We start from the raw sequence: 16,292 nt of genomic DNA, 5'->3' as shown, positions 1-16,292 counted from the left end.
CTGTAAACAGTATTAAAAGTTATAAACAGTGTGACAGAAAGGCAAAATGTAGCTTTCACATCATGACTTTCAATAGATTTCAAAGCAGATAATCTTTCTTACAGATGAAGAAACTGTGTTGCAGAACTGAAGTGGTTTGCAGAATATCTATCAAGCTAGTACCAGAGTGGGCAATAAAACTAGTTTTGTTAATTCTAGTTCATTACTTTGTCCCCTTGTAATGTGTATTTTCTTTAAATGTCTTTTTCTTCACAAAATTTCAGCAGTTCTTGGCTTTTTGATATCCAAAACTTTTTTTTTTTTTTTTTTTTTTTACAGTCTACCCTCTGAATTCAGTTCAAATTGTTAGAATTCTGTTTAGGTATTTTCAGCCTTTGTCATTCTGACATCTGTGCACATAGCAAGTAGGAAAAGCAAAAAGAAAATAAGTCTTCCTTTTCTTACCATGTAAGCAGGTAGCCTGGGAGAAGGAATTTTGTTTTGGTGCAGAACAGAATATGCTATTTTGAACAGTACCAAAATCTTTTGTGAAAGTTCTCTTGGAATCACAAGTGTTTCTGTTCACTGTCAGTGTTCCAATTTAATAGAATTATTATCAGAGGTCAAGAAAGAGGCAAAATTCACAGATAAAGAAAAATGTTTCCCCTGTTAATAGATAATTTTGACTTGTTGAGCACTATTTTTTTTAACTCTGAACTGTTTTGCTATGAAACTTTTTTACTGTACTCAGTTAATGGTAGCTTTGAAAAGATGTGTTTATAAATAAATCCACACTGAAATAGTTCTTAAAAGTAATTTTTTCTTTTACTTCAAGATAATGATATTCCCAGAGGGCACTTGCACAAACCGGTCCTGTCTAATTACATTCAAGCCTGGTAGGTATGATACTCATTTCACTGTTCTCTACAGAATGTTCTTGTATCTTCATTTTCTGAAATAACACTTGCATTGTAATTTTCTTGCTGTTGCAGAAGTTGAGTTAAAAATCTTGCAGTAGGGTAGAATGGGAATAGAAATTTTATGATGCTAGGAAAAGATTGAGTTCCACTGTTGAGCAAACCAGATAATTCAGATATTTTTTTTTTTTTTCTTGGCTTCTGAGTTGCTCAGGGAGGTTGTGAATGCTCCATCCATGGCAGTGTTCAAGGCCAGGTTGATGAAGCCTTGGGTGAGATGGTTTAATGTGAGGTGTCCTTGCCCATGTCAGGGTTAGAACTAGATGATCTTAAGATCCTTTCCAACCCTAACTATTCTATATGAACTGGAGGAGTAATGTTTCTTGCTGGGATTTTGTTTGTGGTTGTCTTTCTTTCTCTTGCCCCCTCCATTTCCTATTTTGGGTCTATCATGCAGCATTAAAATACGCTATAAAGCTTAAGGTATCAGTGTGTATCTATTTCAGGCTGCTGCAGCATTTGTTGCCGTGTTGTGTGTGGTTGATTCCTCTCATTCTTCTGCTGAGCTACATTCTGGTGAAGAAGGCATAAGAATCTTGCCAGTATACCACTGTTACAGAGGCTTTCATTTCTTATAATATTTTTTAACTTAACATTCACATTCTAAGCTCTTTCCAGTTAGTCCTTTAGCTTATCATATTAGGAGAGGGTATAACTCTGAATGTTGGTGCAGGTGTAAACTGCAGTTGCAACTGGGAGACATGCCAATATGTAGAGAACCACCAATGTTTAATGTAAGCTTGGCTTTATGAAGTAGGTAGGGAGATGGTAAATAGGGAGACTGCAGGGAGCAAGGCAGTTGTGAATGTGTTTTTTTACTTTTCTGAGGTTTCTGCCTAGCTCATTGTGTTCTGGTCTTACTGTGTGTCTTGTATTTTGTGGTGTTTACAACTTACATATCACTATTAGAATATCATGTGATGAGTCAACGTTGTGATTCCTTGGACTGATTCATTTGGCTGAAGGAATCTCAGTGTTGTCTCCTGAACAAATATTCAAAAAGCTTTTCTTCCTCCCCACTTAGCTCTTGTCTGTTTTAGATGAACGTGTGATGGTTAGGAGAACATCCTCTTCTTTTGCTTTTTACTCTCCTTCTCTATTTCTCTCCACCTGAATCCTGACCATGCTTTGAAAAACAGCCTGAATCCTTCATTAAAGCTTGGATTTCACACCTTCCCTCTGTGCCATAGACATTCCGGGCACCATATACTTTATGCCTCAATCTCTGTTCTTCCTCTCTGCTCTTCCTTTTCCTTTGGTCTAGTACCTACTTTCTGCTGCTTGACTGTCTCACTTTTCCCATTGGAACCTGCTTCTCTATCCACCCAGCCTCTCAGAAATCCTTTGCCCCAAAATTTCTCACATCAAATTACTTCAGCTCTCTGTTCAAGTAAATTCCATCATGATGCCTTTCCCCATTCTCCTCATATGGCCTACACTCCTTGTTCTTAGTACAAAGTGTTTTGGTTTTGTATTTGTACAAGCTAGTCATACATGGCAAGCTAGTCAAGTTTTGTTTCAATGGTGGTGGTGTCATCTGCCATTCAAATTTTGTCATCTTCAGATTCTTTCAAAAGTTGCTTAGGCTGTTGTTTTTGGAGACTGACTAGAAAGTACCACTGGGCCAAGAACCAAATCTTTGCAGGATCTCATTCGAGCAACCTTAGTTTAAAGATGCTTGTACTACATTAACAATTGCTTCTTTTAGGTCTGGCCAATTATTCTGTAAAGCAAATGTAATGCTAAGAATACAGTGTAACTCCGTTGTTTCTTTTTTTAAATCAAAATATTAGGCATAACTTAGTAAATTGCTATGAATTATATAGTTTTGAGTGCAGCTGTCTTTAATTGTTTTCATGAGGAAAAGGGTAATCTTGAGCAAAAGACCTAGCACGCTTACCCACTCTTTGTGCTAGAAACCAAGTAAATGACACTTATAGATTGTGTTATTTATCAGAACTAATTTTCATATGAAATGAAGCGATACTAGGGTACAATAGTTGTAGTTCAATACTTTCTATTAGATTTTTCTAACTAACTAGTGACAGAAGTTGCATTAATTTTGTTATTTCAGAGATGATAAATTTCCTATAAATTGATGTTGCTCAGCTAAAAACAGAAAGCTGCTTTTGAATATGAAAGCTTAGGTGCTTCACCAGTAAATGCTGTTGACCACATGGAATATATCAACTATCTTGCACATGCTCATACTTTTTTTAAATCATCTGTCAAACTGAATTTGGTACTGGGCTTTGACTTGTGTACATAACAAATTGTGAAAGTGGTAGAGGATAAATTAGAAAATATAAGCAAGTATTCTTCATTATTTATCTGCTGAAAAGATAGTAATGCATTGTCATTCTCCAGTGCTTGCTTTTTAGATTACTTTTAAGGCTACTTTCAGATCTTATTTTTTCCAATATCGACTCATTTCTGTGCATATCAGTTCATTAATTGTATACTTTTTTTTCTGCAATAAACTTCTGTACCAAAATGCACTGTACAGTAATTGTGTGATATGTGCCTTCTAGGAGCGTTCATTCCTGGAGTTCCGGTACAGCCAGTGGTTTTACGTTATCCAAACAAACTGGTAAGTTCAGTTGGAAACATGGGGCATTTTCCTCTAAGTACATTGGCACTTTTGTAATCTTTTAGGTTAGGTAAATAGGTTTAGAAATTTGGAAATCATTAATGAATGCTTATTGGCTAAGTGTGCATTTGTTAAGCCTCTAGCAGTATAAATAATCTTAACTGAGGCAGTTCAAATGTTTCTGCTTTTATTAGGTTACTCCTAAACAGTGCTTTAAAAGTTAATCAGTTTGTTACAGGAAGTACTGTACAAGTGACAGAAAGTGATGTCTTGTCTAGGATCTGTGTTCCCATGTGCTCCCTGTACTGCAGTGTGCGCTGAAGAGTTTTCCTGATATCGTTTATAGCTGGAAGATGCTTCTGCACCCCATACTTGTAGGGGTGTTGGTCGCAAATTAACGCAACTAGCTAAATGGTAATAGAATAATATGTTGAGGAGTTCACTTCCATAAGGTGTCGTCTTGTCCATGGTTTGCATTCACTGTGCACTTGGATAAGGGATGCTAGACATTGACTAATTTGGAGTAGTCCTTCAATATAAATCAGATTCGGGTAAAATGCAAATTATAGTGTGTATTTAATAATATATAAATTGATTTTTACAAATGCTTGTAAAGATATAGGCAAACAAATTAGGGCAGACCTCACTTTACCAACTTCAAGAACAAGCCTACAGGAAACAGGAAAGCAGAGAAGAGCTTTATGTTTCGGTTTTTGTTTTGGGTTGGTTTTTGTTTGGCTTTTTTAATTATTATTCAGTTTACTTGATGTGAATACTTTCTTGTCCTACTGCAGCCAGAATCCTGTCTGTCTGCATTCCTCGGTTTATTTTAGAAGATGCTTCTTGGAGAACTTTGCTTGCTTTTATACTTGAAGTTTCTTTTTGAGCTCTCTTGGGCTGTTTTCAGGTCCAGTCTGTCCGCTTCAAAAATAGAACTTATTTAGGAGAGGGTGGGAGAAGTGTCAGCAGTAAAATAAGGACTACCTTGGCCGATGCCTGTCACATCAGGAGATCTCTTTGACTAGCCCTTTAACCCCTTGATCTAAGGAAGGATTTCAGCTCCTGTTGGTACCTGTAGCGCTTAGAAGTGGTTCCAACCATTGTTCTTTCTTTCACTTTAAAGGTTGGTGTAAGACACATGCTTGATTAAAAAAGAAAAGAATCTAAGCAAAGGTAATTTACATAGAGCTCTTGACTGAGACATGGTGTGATGGCAGTCAACTAGTTTGCAGTAACAAAGCCCAAAATTATCTTTGTGGATGCTGTGACAAGAATAGCTGCCTGTTATGCTTGCATAGTATAAAGTGTGTTTTAACAGGTTGCCTGGGACTTCTCATTACATAATTGTTTTATTTTCAGGAAGAAAGATTCTTTTAGAAAAGAATGTTTATTGCACCGGCAGTTTAAGTTGCAAATGTGCACATGCCTGATATCATACTTCACTGAATGTAACATGGTATATCAGCATTAAGCATTTTATAACAATATAAAACTATCAAATGTTAATTTTTAAGTCTTCAGAAATCCATTTTCATACTGAAATGTCCTTATTACCTGTAGTACATGATATGCAATGTTTCAGCTAATAATATTCCTAATGTTCTATTAACAGAAATGGTCAGCTTTTTACATTGAAGTAAAACAATATAAATTTTAACAAAATTTTCCATTTTTTTATATTAGCGCAAAATGTCATAAAACAAACTCTAAATATTTATATAGATATCCATCTGAGTTGGCCTGAATCTGTGCATGGAACTTTACTTTTCCCTACCACTTTTGATTGCTTTAAAACCCTTAGTTTTCAGTGCCTTATGGAATCTTTTAACCTCCTGCAGTCTACTTCCACTAAGCACTAATGAGGGAGGGATAATTGCTATCAATGTTTGACTTTTAGATTAGCTTGGGTGGGCTGAAGAGGATTTGCAGCAAGGTTAGAATGCGGAGGAAGGAGAAACATGATGTGATGTGTGAAGGTGAGGTTTATTTTGATTAGGGTACAGTTAAGAGTTAGGTAGCAAGTAAGAACAACAGAGTAGGGAGGAAACATTGTTTTGCATACACTGTTTTTTTTTTGTTTGCCACTGCATATTATAATTTTAGGTTTATAAAGGAGTTTAAGATCTTTGCTTAGTCAGTGAATTCCAGGTACGCGTTGTATTCAGTCACCACACTGCTTTTAGCTTGGACTGCCTGCTCTGATCCACCTCCAGAGCCCTGAGTTACACAGTACAGATGAGAACATTCTTGAACTTGAGTGCACCGACTCTTTTGGGAGGCTTTTTGAGGTCGGAGCCTGGGGTGAATGTAGTAGGTGTGTGATTTACCTGTTGATTTCCTTGTACTCTATTCAAGAACTAGGGAAAGTACTATTGACTGGAACTTGTGGCAAAATTGGTAATGTAAATTCGGGCTTTCTCTAGCAAATAAATCTAATTCTGGTTACCATGAAGAAGTCTATAGTCAGGTTTGCCCCCTGAATACCTTTTTTCTTTGGGTTTACAACTATTTTCAGTACATGATGCCTCTGGTCCCGTATCAATGTTATTTTAGGAGTAATGTGTTAGTGTCTTGCCCCTCCTGATGCGTGAGTGGAAAGAAATTATAAGGCTTAAAATGTTGTTTAGACATGAAATTCAAAATTTACTTCTGTTTAGCTAGTTTGGTAGCGTTTTGCCTATTGGATGCTTGACAATTATTACCTATAATCTGATTAAAATGAATGTTCTAATGTTTCCATCCATAGGTTATACAGGAGTCATTTTGAAGTTCTTTTTTACACTGGTTATCTTTGTGTCTTTCCTTCATTTGAGTTTTCTGTCAGAGTGCTGGTAATTATGAAAGGCTATCTACCTGTTTAAATATCACAGAGCCGTTTTAAACGTATTTTTATGTCCAGGTGTCTTCTACAGGTAACTCTGCTATTTGATAAGAGGTTTGGCAGCATCTCCTGCGCAGCTTTGGTGTACCAAGGTTGGCTGAGTATATAAAACAACAGCCAATCTGCTGTTTGAAGTTTGGCACTGTTCTCAGTATCTTCTTGTGTCAAATAAAAATTATATGGAAGAGGTACTTCCACGCAGTTCAAAGAATTCATTGTCTAGATGGAAAAGTTTCCAAGTGTACTCAGAATGCTGTCAAAGTGAGTTCTATCCATAAAGATAAGCTGGTAGCTGTGATAAATATAAAAGGTATCTAAACTAAGTGCAGAATATACCACTTCTCATCTTCTGCTTCCTGCTTTTATTGTAAAAATACTGGATATTCTGGCAAGAGTCTCCTACAAAACAGGTCTGCCTCTTGCAGATGAGAATCCTGTTTTCTACTATGTAGCAATTATAGCCATCACCCCTGCTGTGTCCTCATGTTCTCAATGAGAAAAGCATGCATGTCTGATGTGACATTCACATTGGGAATTTCTTGCAGGATTGCTGGTAGGTATGTGGCTTATTTGAGTTTGTTTTGTGACTGGATATTGTGACTATGTTTCCAGCATAGTGACTGGAATGTGAAAATATCTGTTTGCTGTTCAGTGATCCGTTGCCCCGGCCAGGTGGTTTTCTAAGAGCTCACTTTTTGCTTTGTCTCCTTTTGCACTGTTGCAATTTGGAGAGCCGAGTTGGATATGTGCAGTGCTGTGTTGTTGTTCTACATAGCATATCTAATCTCAGGTGAGAGAAATTACCACTTATCTACATTGCCAAAATGTCAGGATTTGTAAATGAAAGCTTCTTGTGGGGAAAAAAAGCCCTGTAAGACTTCTATTTGCAGTATTACCAGAGACATCAAAATTGCCAGAAACAGTTTAACAGCAGAACTGAAGACATTAAAGTTTTAGAAGATCACTGCATGGCGAAGTCTATTTTCATGCATATATGTTGATTGCTAGATACAGAACTGTTCCTTATATCTTGGTTGACTTTAAAATAATAGTTGAAAGTCAACATGTAAATTTTTAGTAGACCTTACTCCAAGTTGTTGATCTATCACATTCATCACATTTTTCACTTTTTATGGATGTGTTGCTTTCTTTCATTTTAATCGTGACAACCTTTTGCTCTAAGTGGTAATTAAAATATGAGTTTGACTTGATTTTTTTCAAGATCATGGCACATGGGATCACATAACTCTCTAAAATGGTTCTTTATATTAGCACAGAACTGAACTGGAATAATTTTAGTAGGTTGACAGAAGTATGCCTCTGATCTGTCAGAAACCTGAATTTACCAGGTCCTCTTATCTTTCTGTTAGTGATTTGTAGTTTTTTTTCTTTTTCAGTTGGCCAAAACAGTAGCTGGAACTTATTTTCAATTTTTTTTTGATCCTTACTTCTACACTTAAATCTTGTCTCCCAGTGTTGCAGTTTTTTCTCCACAGTCTTAAAAATGTGATGACCTTTACTGTCATATTCCTTCTTGACCCTTGTTATACGCTCTTTTCCAGATCACTGTTCCCTTTTGTTATTTGCATCTTGTTCATTTCTTTTACTGCTGTTTGGCTTCTCTTAGCATACATGGTTCATCTCAGTCATATAAAAGTGGTGCTGGTTTTGCCTGAGAGTAAATCGGTGGGTTTAGATGTCTTGTAATGTACCTTTTGATTCTTGGATCAGGCAGGTGAATATATGATGTCTGTGAGTAAAGGCAACTGGAAAAATACTGTTTGTGGTAAGACAAAAGGTCTTATTTATCCTGCTGCTCATGTCCGTTGAGCAGATTTCCTGTGAGTCATCCCCACAGGTCCCAGACACTTTGTGTTACAGCATGTTCGTATCTGTTGCTGGGAAGTCCAAGTAAAGTATAGGGACACTTGAGGGATGCCCTGTTGAGCAGGGTGGGTTAGGAAAATATACATGGACAATGCATATCAAGCAACATCATCTTAGAGTAAATAACTTTCTTTTCCAAGGCTAACAACATTTGAAGAGTCTCTGCATCTTTAACTGTTTTGTAAACATAGATATTACGTGTTTAAGAGGTAGATTACTAGGCTGATTCCTCGTGCAACTAAGAACTTTTGTAGATGGCATTGAAGTTTCCATGAAAACCTTTCAGTCATATGTCATCAGTTATCTATAATGCAACAAAAGTTTAAAGTGCAGCAATTAATTGCAACTGTCATCCCTCTTTTCCTAGGATACAATCACATGGACATGGCAAGGGCCAGGAGCGTAAGTGGTTTGTGTTTTATTGCTTGCATCATGATCACTTTCCTTCATTAGTTCTTGTTTACATGACTTACACGCATGTATAGTTGAGTAGTAATTCTAGTAAATTTATTTTTTGGGATAAATTTATATCTTTTATCTAGTATTCCCTAATTATTATAATATTCAGAGGAATCCAGGTATAAACAGTCTACTTCTATGATTTTAATGGTTTGCAGAATGGATTTTAGGTTTTTATTTCAAATTTTTTTAGCCAAGTACCTGAAGTAAAACAACTTGCTTCTGCTTTATGTATTTTATTCCCTCTAAATCAATTTGGTGTGTTTCTGTATAAAATCTGTATGGCTATTTTTTTAAATTGGTGTAGTCCCATGGAAGCAGTCAACCCACTCAGGCATTTGGAGATACTTCTTCCATTACCTTGCCTGAATGTAACTTGATTTTTTTTTTAAAACAAAATGCTATTCTAGAGGTTCTTGGCAAGTTCCTGTGATGTAAAATACTAAATGAAGCAGTTCTTCCTTGTTTTAAAAAAATGTTTTTTAGCATTATTTTCATGTTGGGGTTGGAGTTGAAGTTCTGAAATGTTTGGATGAAGTTCAAACCAAGAAATTTTGAACCCTAAGTAAATGGGAGTTGAATTGTATGGTTAATGGCTTGCTATTAGCCTCCTCCTGGGGAAATGTTTTGAATGTCCCACCTGAAATCCTATACTTTAGTACTAATGAGGAAAATTAGCCAAGATTCATATAACTTAGAATTTTGCTACTTAATTTTGCACCTTCACATGGACTGGTAACCAGGTCTAATTAAGGACATATCTACATTAAGGTGAACAGAAGGCTGAACACCTCTTCTGTGAAGATAGGCTGAGAGAGTTGGGGTTGTTCAGCCTGGAGAAGGCTCAGTGAAGGCTTACAGCAGCCTTCAGTACCTAAAGGAGGCCTATAAGAAGTCTGGAGAGGGGCTTTTTATGAGGGCCTGTACTGATAGGACAAGCGGAAATAGCTTTATACTGAAAGCAGGGAGATTTAGATTAGACACTAGGAAGAAATTCTTCACTATGAGGGTGATGACGCACTGGCACAGGCTTCCAAGAGAAGCTGTGGCTTCCCTATCCCTGGCAGTGTTCAAGCCCAGGTTAAACTGGGCTTGGAGCAATCTGGTCTAGTGGAAGGTGTCCCTGCCCGTATCAGAGGGGTTGGAACTGGGTAAACTTTAAGGTTATTTCCAACCCAAACCATTCTGTGATTCTATGATTTGGAAACTCGAGGAGATCATTCATCACTTTCAAAGGTTCAGCTTTCAATTAAATCATCACGTTGGAAGTAGATGAATCCATTATAGCGTCCAAAGTAGGTACTACAGTATTTGCTGCATGCAGAGATTTCTGTTCTCAGTGAGCTCGTACCTCTTCCCTTGCATTTGCATTGCAGTTCATCTAGCAAATAAACTCAGCCAGAGGGGAGAAAGGTAAATAGCTTATGTCCAGCTTAGTGTCCTACCTGAGGAGTCAAGAACACAAGGAGAAGGAAGAGGGAAGGAAATTGTGGTTTTGTAGCCTCAGATCACTTTAATGTACAAAACACTCGGAAGTGCTGACCTCTGTTAATAGTGTTAAATTAAAAATCTGAGGTAGTACGCAAGTTTACTGGGTCAGTTTAAGTTACAGCTTTACTTAATTAGGACTAATTCTCCTGAGTGACCTAAAATATATTTATGATGTCTTGACAGAAAATACTGTTAAGACTGATGCGGTCTTCACTTCCTCAGCAAATGCCTCTCTTCTCTGTCACAGTCTTAGCAAAAATTTAATCAGGGAATGTTACTGTATCCAGGAGTATACTGTTTCTTCAGAAGTGGTGTAGCCTAGAAAATGGTTTGAGAACTTGCCACATGGAAACTTAAGTCACTTTCTTCCACTTATGGAAAGTAATGTTTTTACTTGTTTGACAGATTGACTGTGACTCCACCTTGAAAACACAGATTGACTGTAGCGTACAACTTACATTTATTTTTTTTTTTTTTCTACATTGGACTTGAGTTGGATACAGGTTCTGTCAGTTTTTAAATTGACATTTAAATGTTAAGGTTTATTCTTTGAAGATCGCAGAAGTTGACAGAAGACTTCACGTCTAACTTACTGGGTTCTTGGACAAGGGTCTAGAAACCACATTTACATGTTTCCTGTCAGTGATGTAAACTTCAAATCACAAGTTCCACACTTGGTTTTGCCCCTTTTCTTTGCTTTAATGTTTTGGAAGTTCAGTGGGAATCAAGGGAGAAAAAACATGTTGCAGCCCTGAATGACCTGGTGGCAAAATGAGTAGGGTGTTGCTTCTAGGAGCTGCACTTTATCTACTTAAGAGGATTTTGACTAGCCCTCACCTCATGATTGATTGCTGTAACTACCCACATACTGTATAAACTGTTGCTACTAACACTGCTCCCTAAATTAGGGTTGCTAAATCCTTTCCTGGATTTGATTCTTACTGCTTTCTAAGGTCAAGTTGATCCCAGTTATTTTGTGCCTTAGGCTACTAAGACACACGTACTGCATTTCATGAACTTTGATTCCAAACCAAGGTAACAAGTAGTTGTAATTAATCTTGCCAACTCTATGCTGAATACGACATTTTCCTGATATGCACTTACTTTTTCTGGACACACTATACATACGTCATCTCTTACTGGATGTGTTAGTACCTGTGTATCATATTACTGTTTGGAAATCTTTTAAGATGCAACTCCAATGCAGATTGCTTTTGTTCCACCTTACAGAATGTCATGGATAAAAGTACCTTCAAAGGCTTTTTCTGTTATTTTTTTTATCTAAACATGGTCATATTCTAGTTGAAGACTTTGGAGCATAACGTACTACTGTTTTGATACCTGTAGATGTATTTCCTCAATCATTTTCCTATTTTGTTTTGTTTTGTTTCTTTCTAGGTTAGAAATTCTGTGGCTCACTTTGTGTCAGTTGCACAATTCTGTGGAAATTGAGGTCAGTAAAAAAACCCCAGTGTATTCTGAGCAGTATCAGAATACATAATATTATACTTACTTCTGCAGTAAAAAGTTTGTATTCAAACTTTGTATGTATGTCTGTACAAACAGGCTAAATGGCTTCTGTATCTGAAAAAGTAGCCTAAAAAATGCAATAAGACTTGGCTTAAGACTTTACTTACTAATTTAAATCGACAGATTTCTGACTTTGTTTAGAGCCTTTCCTAAACAATTCTTTTGTCTTTTACCTGCCTGATTTCTTCTACACCTAGCATACCGACTGTGTAATTTAGATATCCAAGTGTCTGACTGCTGGATAAGAATTAATGACTATTTTCTAGAGAAAATGAATTGTAGGTAGTTTTTTACTATTCTATGATTTTATAGGCCAGATAAGTTATTTAATATGTTGGGCTGATTTTTTTTTATTAGGCTGCACTGTTCAGAATGTGAAATTGGAAAACAGAAAACCTATGTCTATTTTTAACTTTGTTTGAGGAAAACACTGTGATCATAAGGCTGAAGCCTAGTGAAGCTACATAGCCAATTAAATAGTTTTAAGTCACTGTCCTATGCATTTTACAGAAAGTAATTGCATTCTTTTGAAGTACTGTATTTTAAAAGTGTTACATAGGATATTTGACAGATGTTCTACATTTCTCATGCTCAGATTTTCTAATAATGAAGCAGCTATTTATGTCTGACTGATGGAACTGATGGCAGGGTAAATTAGAAGAACTGTTACAGATTTACATACACATATATGTTAACATAGTAACATATAACACATGACAGTCACAGTATTTATCACTGCAGTGTGCTCTTCATTTATTTGCAGTATGAATTCTCAAAAATAATGAATGCACAAAATAGCAGCCAATGAATAGTTGTATCTGTTGCAGAGATCTGCACTTTATCGCTTTAGTCATATGTTTCTACCTATCAATAGTTTATATATTTATATAAAAAAAAATCTTATTTCCAAAATAGTGGCCTGGTTTTGACAGATGGGCCAGTGAGTATCTGCCTGACACAGGTGATTGGCAGGATTTTTACTGTCTCTCAGGATCATGGTTTTCTGCTCTAGGCAAGTAAAATGGGCTCTTTTACACAGAAGTGAACACTGCTGAGCTGTCTTGATTTTTGAGGTAGCAGATGCTGAGGTTGTGTAGCTCATAATCTTCCATAAGGACAAGTTATGATCTTTGGTAGTCTTTAAAAAAAAACAACCAAAAACTAGTGGATGTTTGAAATACTCCACGCTAAAAAGCAGGAGTTTTCAGAATGTAGAGGAGCAGAGCTGTTTGCAAGGCTGCTTGCAAGTATGAGGCAGAGAGAGTACTTGGGAGCTCCTTGTGGAGTCTGGTTTTATAAGGAAGTGTGGGAGATCTAGGAATGTAGAGGAAAAATGAGTTGTTCTGTGTTCAGAGTCATGTTTTTCCACTGGTTTTCAAAGCTTGTTGACTTTTATTCCTGCTTTGTTCCATCAGCACAGGGTTACGGGCAAATGCCAACCAGCCTTGGTGCTAGAATTACTGCTGAAGATCCAATAACTCAGGGATGTGTAGAGCAAGACAACACAGTTTCAGTAAGGATATGTAGTAAGGTCTAACAGCCAGCAGTCAGGATCTGAAGTTCATTAGTCTGGGCTTCTTTGCATGTAATTTATGTTCTGTCATACCAGACATGTCATCCTGCATGTTTATTGAGAAGCAAGCATCTGTGTAGAATTCATAATTGATTGTTATAAATATTGGCCCACCCATCCTTCCATCCTGTACTTGGAACTGGCATGAAAGCAGTCTTGTGAAGAAAGAATATATGATCATCTGCAAGTGAGGTTTGTTTTGGCTCCTGCCAGTTTGTTTTGCTGGCCTGTCAGCTTCAGTGTTTGTACATCCATCAGTTTGTAACAGCTGAGAGTTCTTCTCATAGTTTTGTTAGGGGTGCTGAAATGATCATGCTATTTCTGTCTAGTTAGAGACATGTAGAGCACCTCTGAAATCACCTCATATTCAAACTTGTCTTGTGTTTGGATGAGTGACTTGATAACAATTTGCTACTGAAATGGAACAGGGCTTGGAAGCTGAAGGAACAATCTTTCCATATATGTTAGCTTCACAATCTTTGTCATTTTGTATATTGCATCACATCAGGCTGGCATACCTGCTTTTACACCTGGGAGTCATGTTTTCAGTGGCAGTGGTGCATGGAGGGAAAACCACAGCAAAATCCAAAATAAAGATTTGCCCATCGTTGTATACTTCTAAGAAAGAGTTAGACAAATGGCAATGTTTTGGGTGCTGCTGTGATTCTGAAAATACAGCTAACTCCATAGTTACGGAGAAGCATTTGTTTAAATGATAAATTTTGTATCTATTCTCCAGTTGTTATTTTATTGTTTGAAGACCAGTGTAAAACTTATGTATCATAATTCCCATATCATATTCATAGGTTAATACATCAAATACAACTAAGCTCATTACAGCTTTGGTTTCTACTTCAGAGGCTTTCCACAAGATTATGAACATCTTGTTCACTTAGTGCGTAAATTATATCATTACATTTCACCATTAAGGGGATTTTCTGTCTCATACAGAGCAGGAATGGGAATTGGAGTGATCCCTTCTTGTTTGTTCTATCTGAAAAGTTAGCTACTTGGCAGAAATGGCATGCTTTGAGGGATTTTGTAGGCAAGGCTGGCCATGATATTGGGGCTTGTATCATATTTCAATGAACACTTTAAAACATAGCCAAAAGCTGGAAGGCCTTTTGATATAGGCTATCACATTTTGAACACTGCCTCTTCTGTTGCAGGTCTCCAGCAGTTCTGGTTCAATATTCCCTTCCAGCTTCAACTATTCTGTGACTGTGTGGCCATCTGCGTTTATTTAGAGTTTTTCTTTCAACTGAGCATTAATATCTAGTGTCCAATTTGAAGGAGAAATTTTTCAAACAGTAGAAAATAAAAACATTTCCAATATGTTCATTAAGCAATTGTATATGATTTCAAAATGTGCAAGGGGGGGAACAGTAATACCTAATGTCCTGAGAATTTGAACTCCTAGTATTTAAGCTATAGAACAATGTTCATGTAGCAGGTGCTTTTCCTGGTTATCTGGAAAGACATGAGCAATACAGGATGTAAAACAAAAGTTTGGGCAAGAGAAAGCTTATACTTCTAAAATGACTTAGAAATTCCTGGTCCCACTTATGAAAGGAAGATAAAACTCTACTTGGATTACATGAGGTAAGAAATGAGCAGAGTCACTGTTCTGTGAATTTCTAGAAGTATAGTGCATCCTTAAGATTTTAAGAGTTCAATTTTAATTTTTTATAGTCCTTTTGTTAATATAATTTTGTAAGAAGCAACAAACTGCATACTTTTTTCACCATAGTGCTATGATAGAGGTTGTTTAACATGTTAAATGATCTTGGTATAATTCAGTTCTCTGTATGCAGTTTCTGCCTGTGTATATTCCTTCAGAAGAAGAAAGAAAAAATCCAGTGTTGTATGCCAATAACGTCAGACGTGTAATGGCAGAGTAAGTATGTTGTAATATGGAATAAAAATAGATGTGTGATTTTAATTTTAGGATCAAGAAAATGTGAAATCCAGTCAGTGTAGTTGCCTGCTTGCAAAGAAGCTATAGTCGGCAGTAGTTGTACAAAACTTTTTGTATAGCAGTTGCTTTCCTCTCTGAGGAGGCCAGGAAGCCACAAATACAGCAGGAATTATAGGCATTTGTATTGGGGTTTTATTTGTTTGTTTTTTTAACATGTCTTCATATAACAAGCCAGTTCTACTTGTTGCTGTGGGTCTATGGAGAAAGCTCTAGTTGAATTTTATGAAAGTTAACATAATTGAATTTTGTGGTATTGAGGTTGCATTTGAAGCTATGCTTTTTTTATTTTCCATGAGGTTAAGAATAGTTTTGTGTATTCATTGTTATCCTGTGGTTATTTCAAATAGTAAAGCACAGGAAAACTGCTTCTATTGGAAATCGACCATTGATATGATGCAAACTAATTAAATTGAATGTTAAGATGACGACATCTACAACGCTTGTCTATAATGTTCTTATGTTGTGTTTTTTATGAACCTCTCTTATTCATTGTGTCCTTTTAGTATATCTTCCATTAGTCAGTAGATGCTCTTTTCAGTATTTACAGAGAAACCCTCAGGTCTGTGATCATTAGTAACTCTTGAAGGATTTAGGAATCTTTCTAATCCTAATTTTGAAACAGTTTGTGAAATCTTGATTTCCTCTGTGTAACTACTCTTCCATTTCTGAGTTACCAGTTTCAACCAAAGGCCAATTTGTAGATAGGAACTGGTAATATTTCTCCAGTTTATATGCACAACTCGGCTCTGTGAGTTTCCTTGAGGATGTTGAGCCTATAATATAACAATAAATCAATACTCAATCCATTCTATGAAAGGACATTTTTCATAAAAGAAAAAAAAAGTGTTTCTGTAAATCAACCTGTCTTAGGGTTGCAGTGGCCTCGAAGACTTTTATAGCTAGCTTTAGACAGTCAGCTGGCACTACATAATAGTGCTGTCCTTAAA

At 36.5% G+C, this 16,292-nt stretch overlaps 1 protein-coding gene across 2 annotated transcripts in view; it reads left to right on the top strand.

The window, feature by feature from the left end:
• Positions 1-16,292, top strand: part of LPCAT1 (lysophosphatidylcholine acyltransferase 1) — a 59,094-nt gene that overhangs the window by 16,961 nt on the left and 25,841 nt on the right. The window contains exons 5-9 of one of the 2 annotated variants that reach the window (XM_061344322.1): positions 815-875; positions 3,488-3,546; positions 8,682-8,716; positions 11,663-11,717; positions 15,182-15,264. In XM_061344322.1, coding sequence (XP_061200306.1) covers positions 815-875; positions 3,488-3,546; positions 8,682-8,716; positions 11,663-11,717; positions 15,182-15,264 — 293 coding nt within the window. The remainder of the gene's footprint in view (positions 1-814; positions 876-3,487; positions 3,547-8,681; positions 8,717-11,662; positions 11,718-15,181; positions 15,265-16,292) is intronic. The other variant, XM_061344323.1, reaches the window with a different exon arrangement.

This window comes from Neopsephotus bourkii, unplaced genomic scaffold, assembly GCF_033783945.1.
Source record: "Neopsephotus bourkii isolate Nb327-2 ecotype Australia unplaced genomic scaffold, CSIRO-AGI_Nbou_v1 NB_207, whole genome shotgun sequence".
Lineage (NCBI taxonomy): Eukaryota > Metazoa > Chordata > Aves > Psittaciformes > Psittacidae > Neopsephotus > Neopsephotus bourkii.
This window is presented reverse-complemented; position numbering and strand designations above follow the sequence as displayed.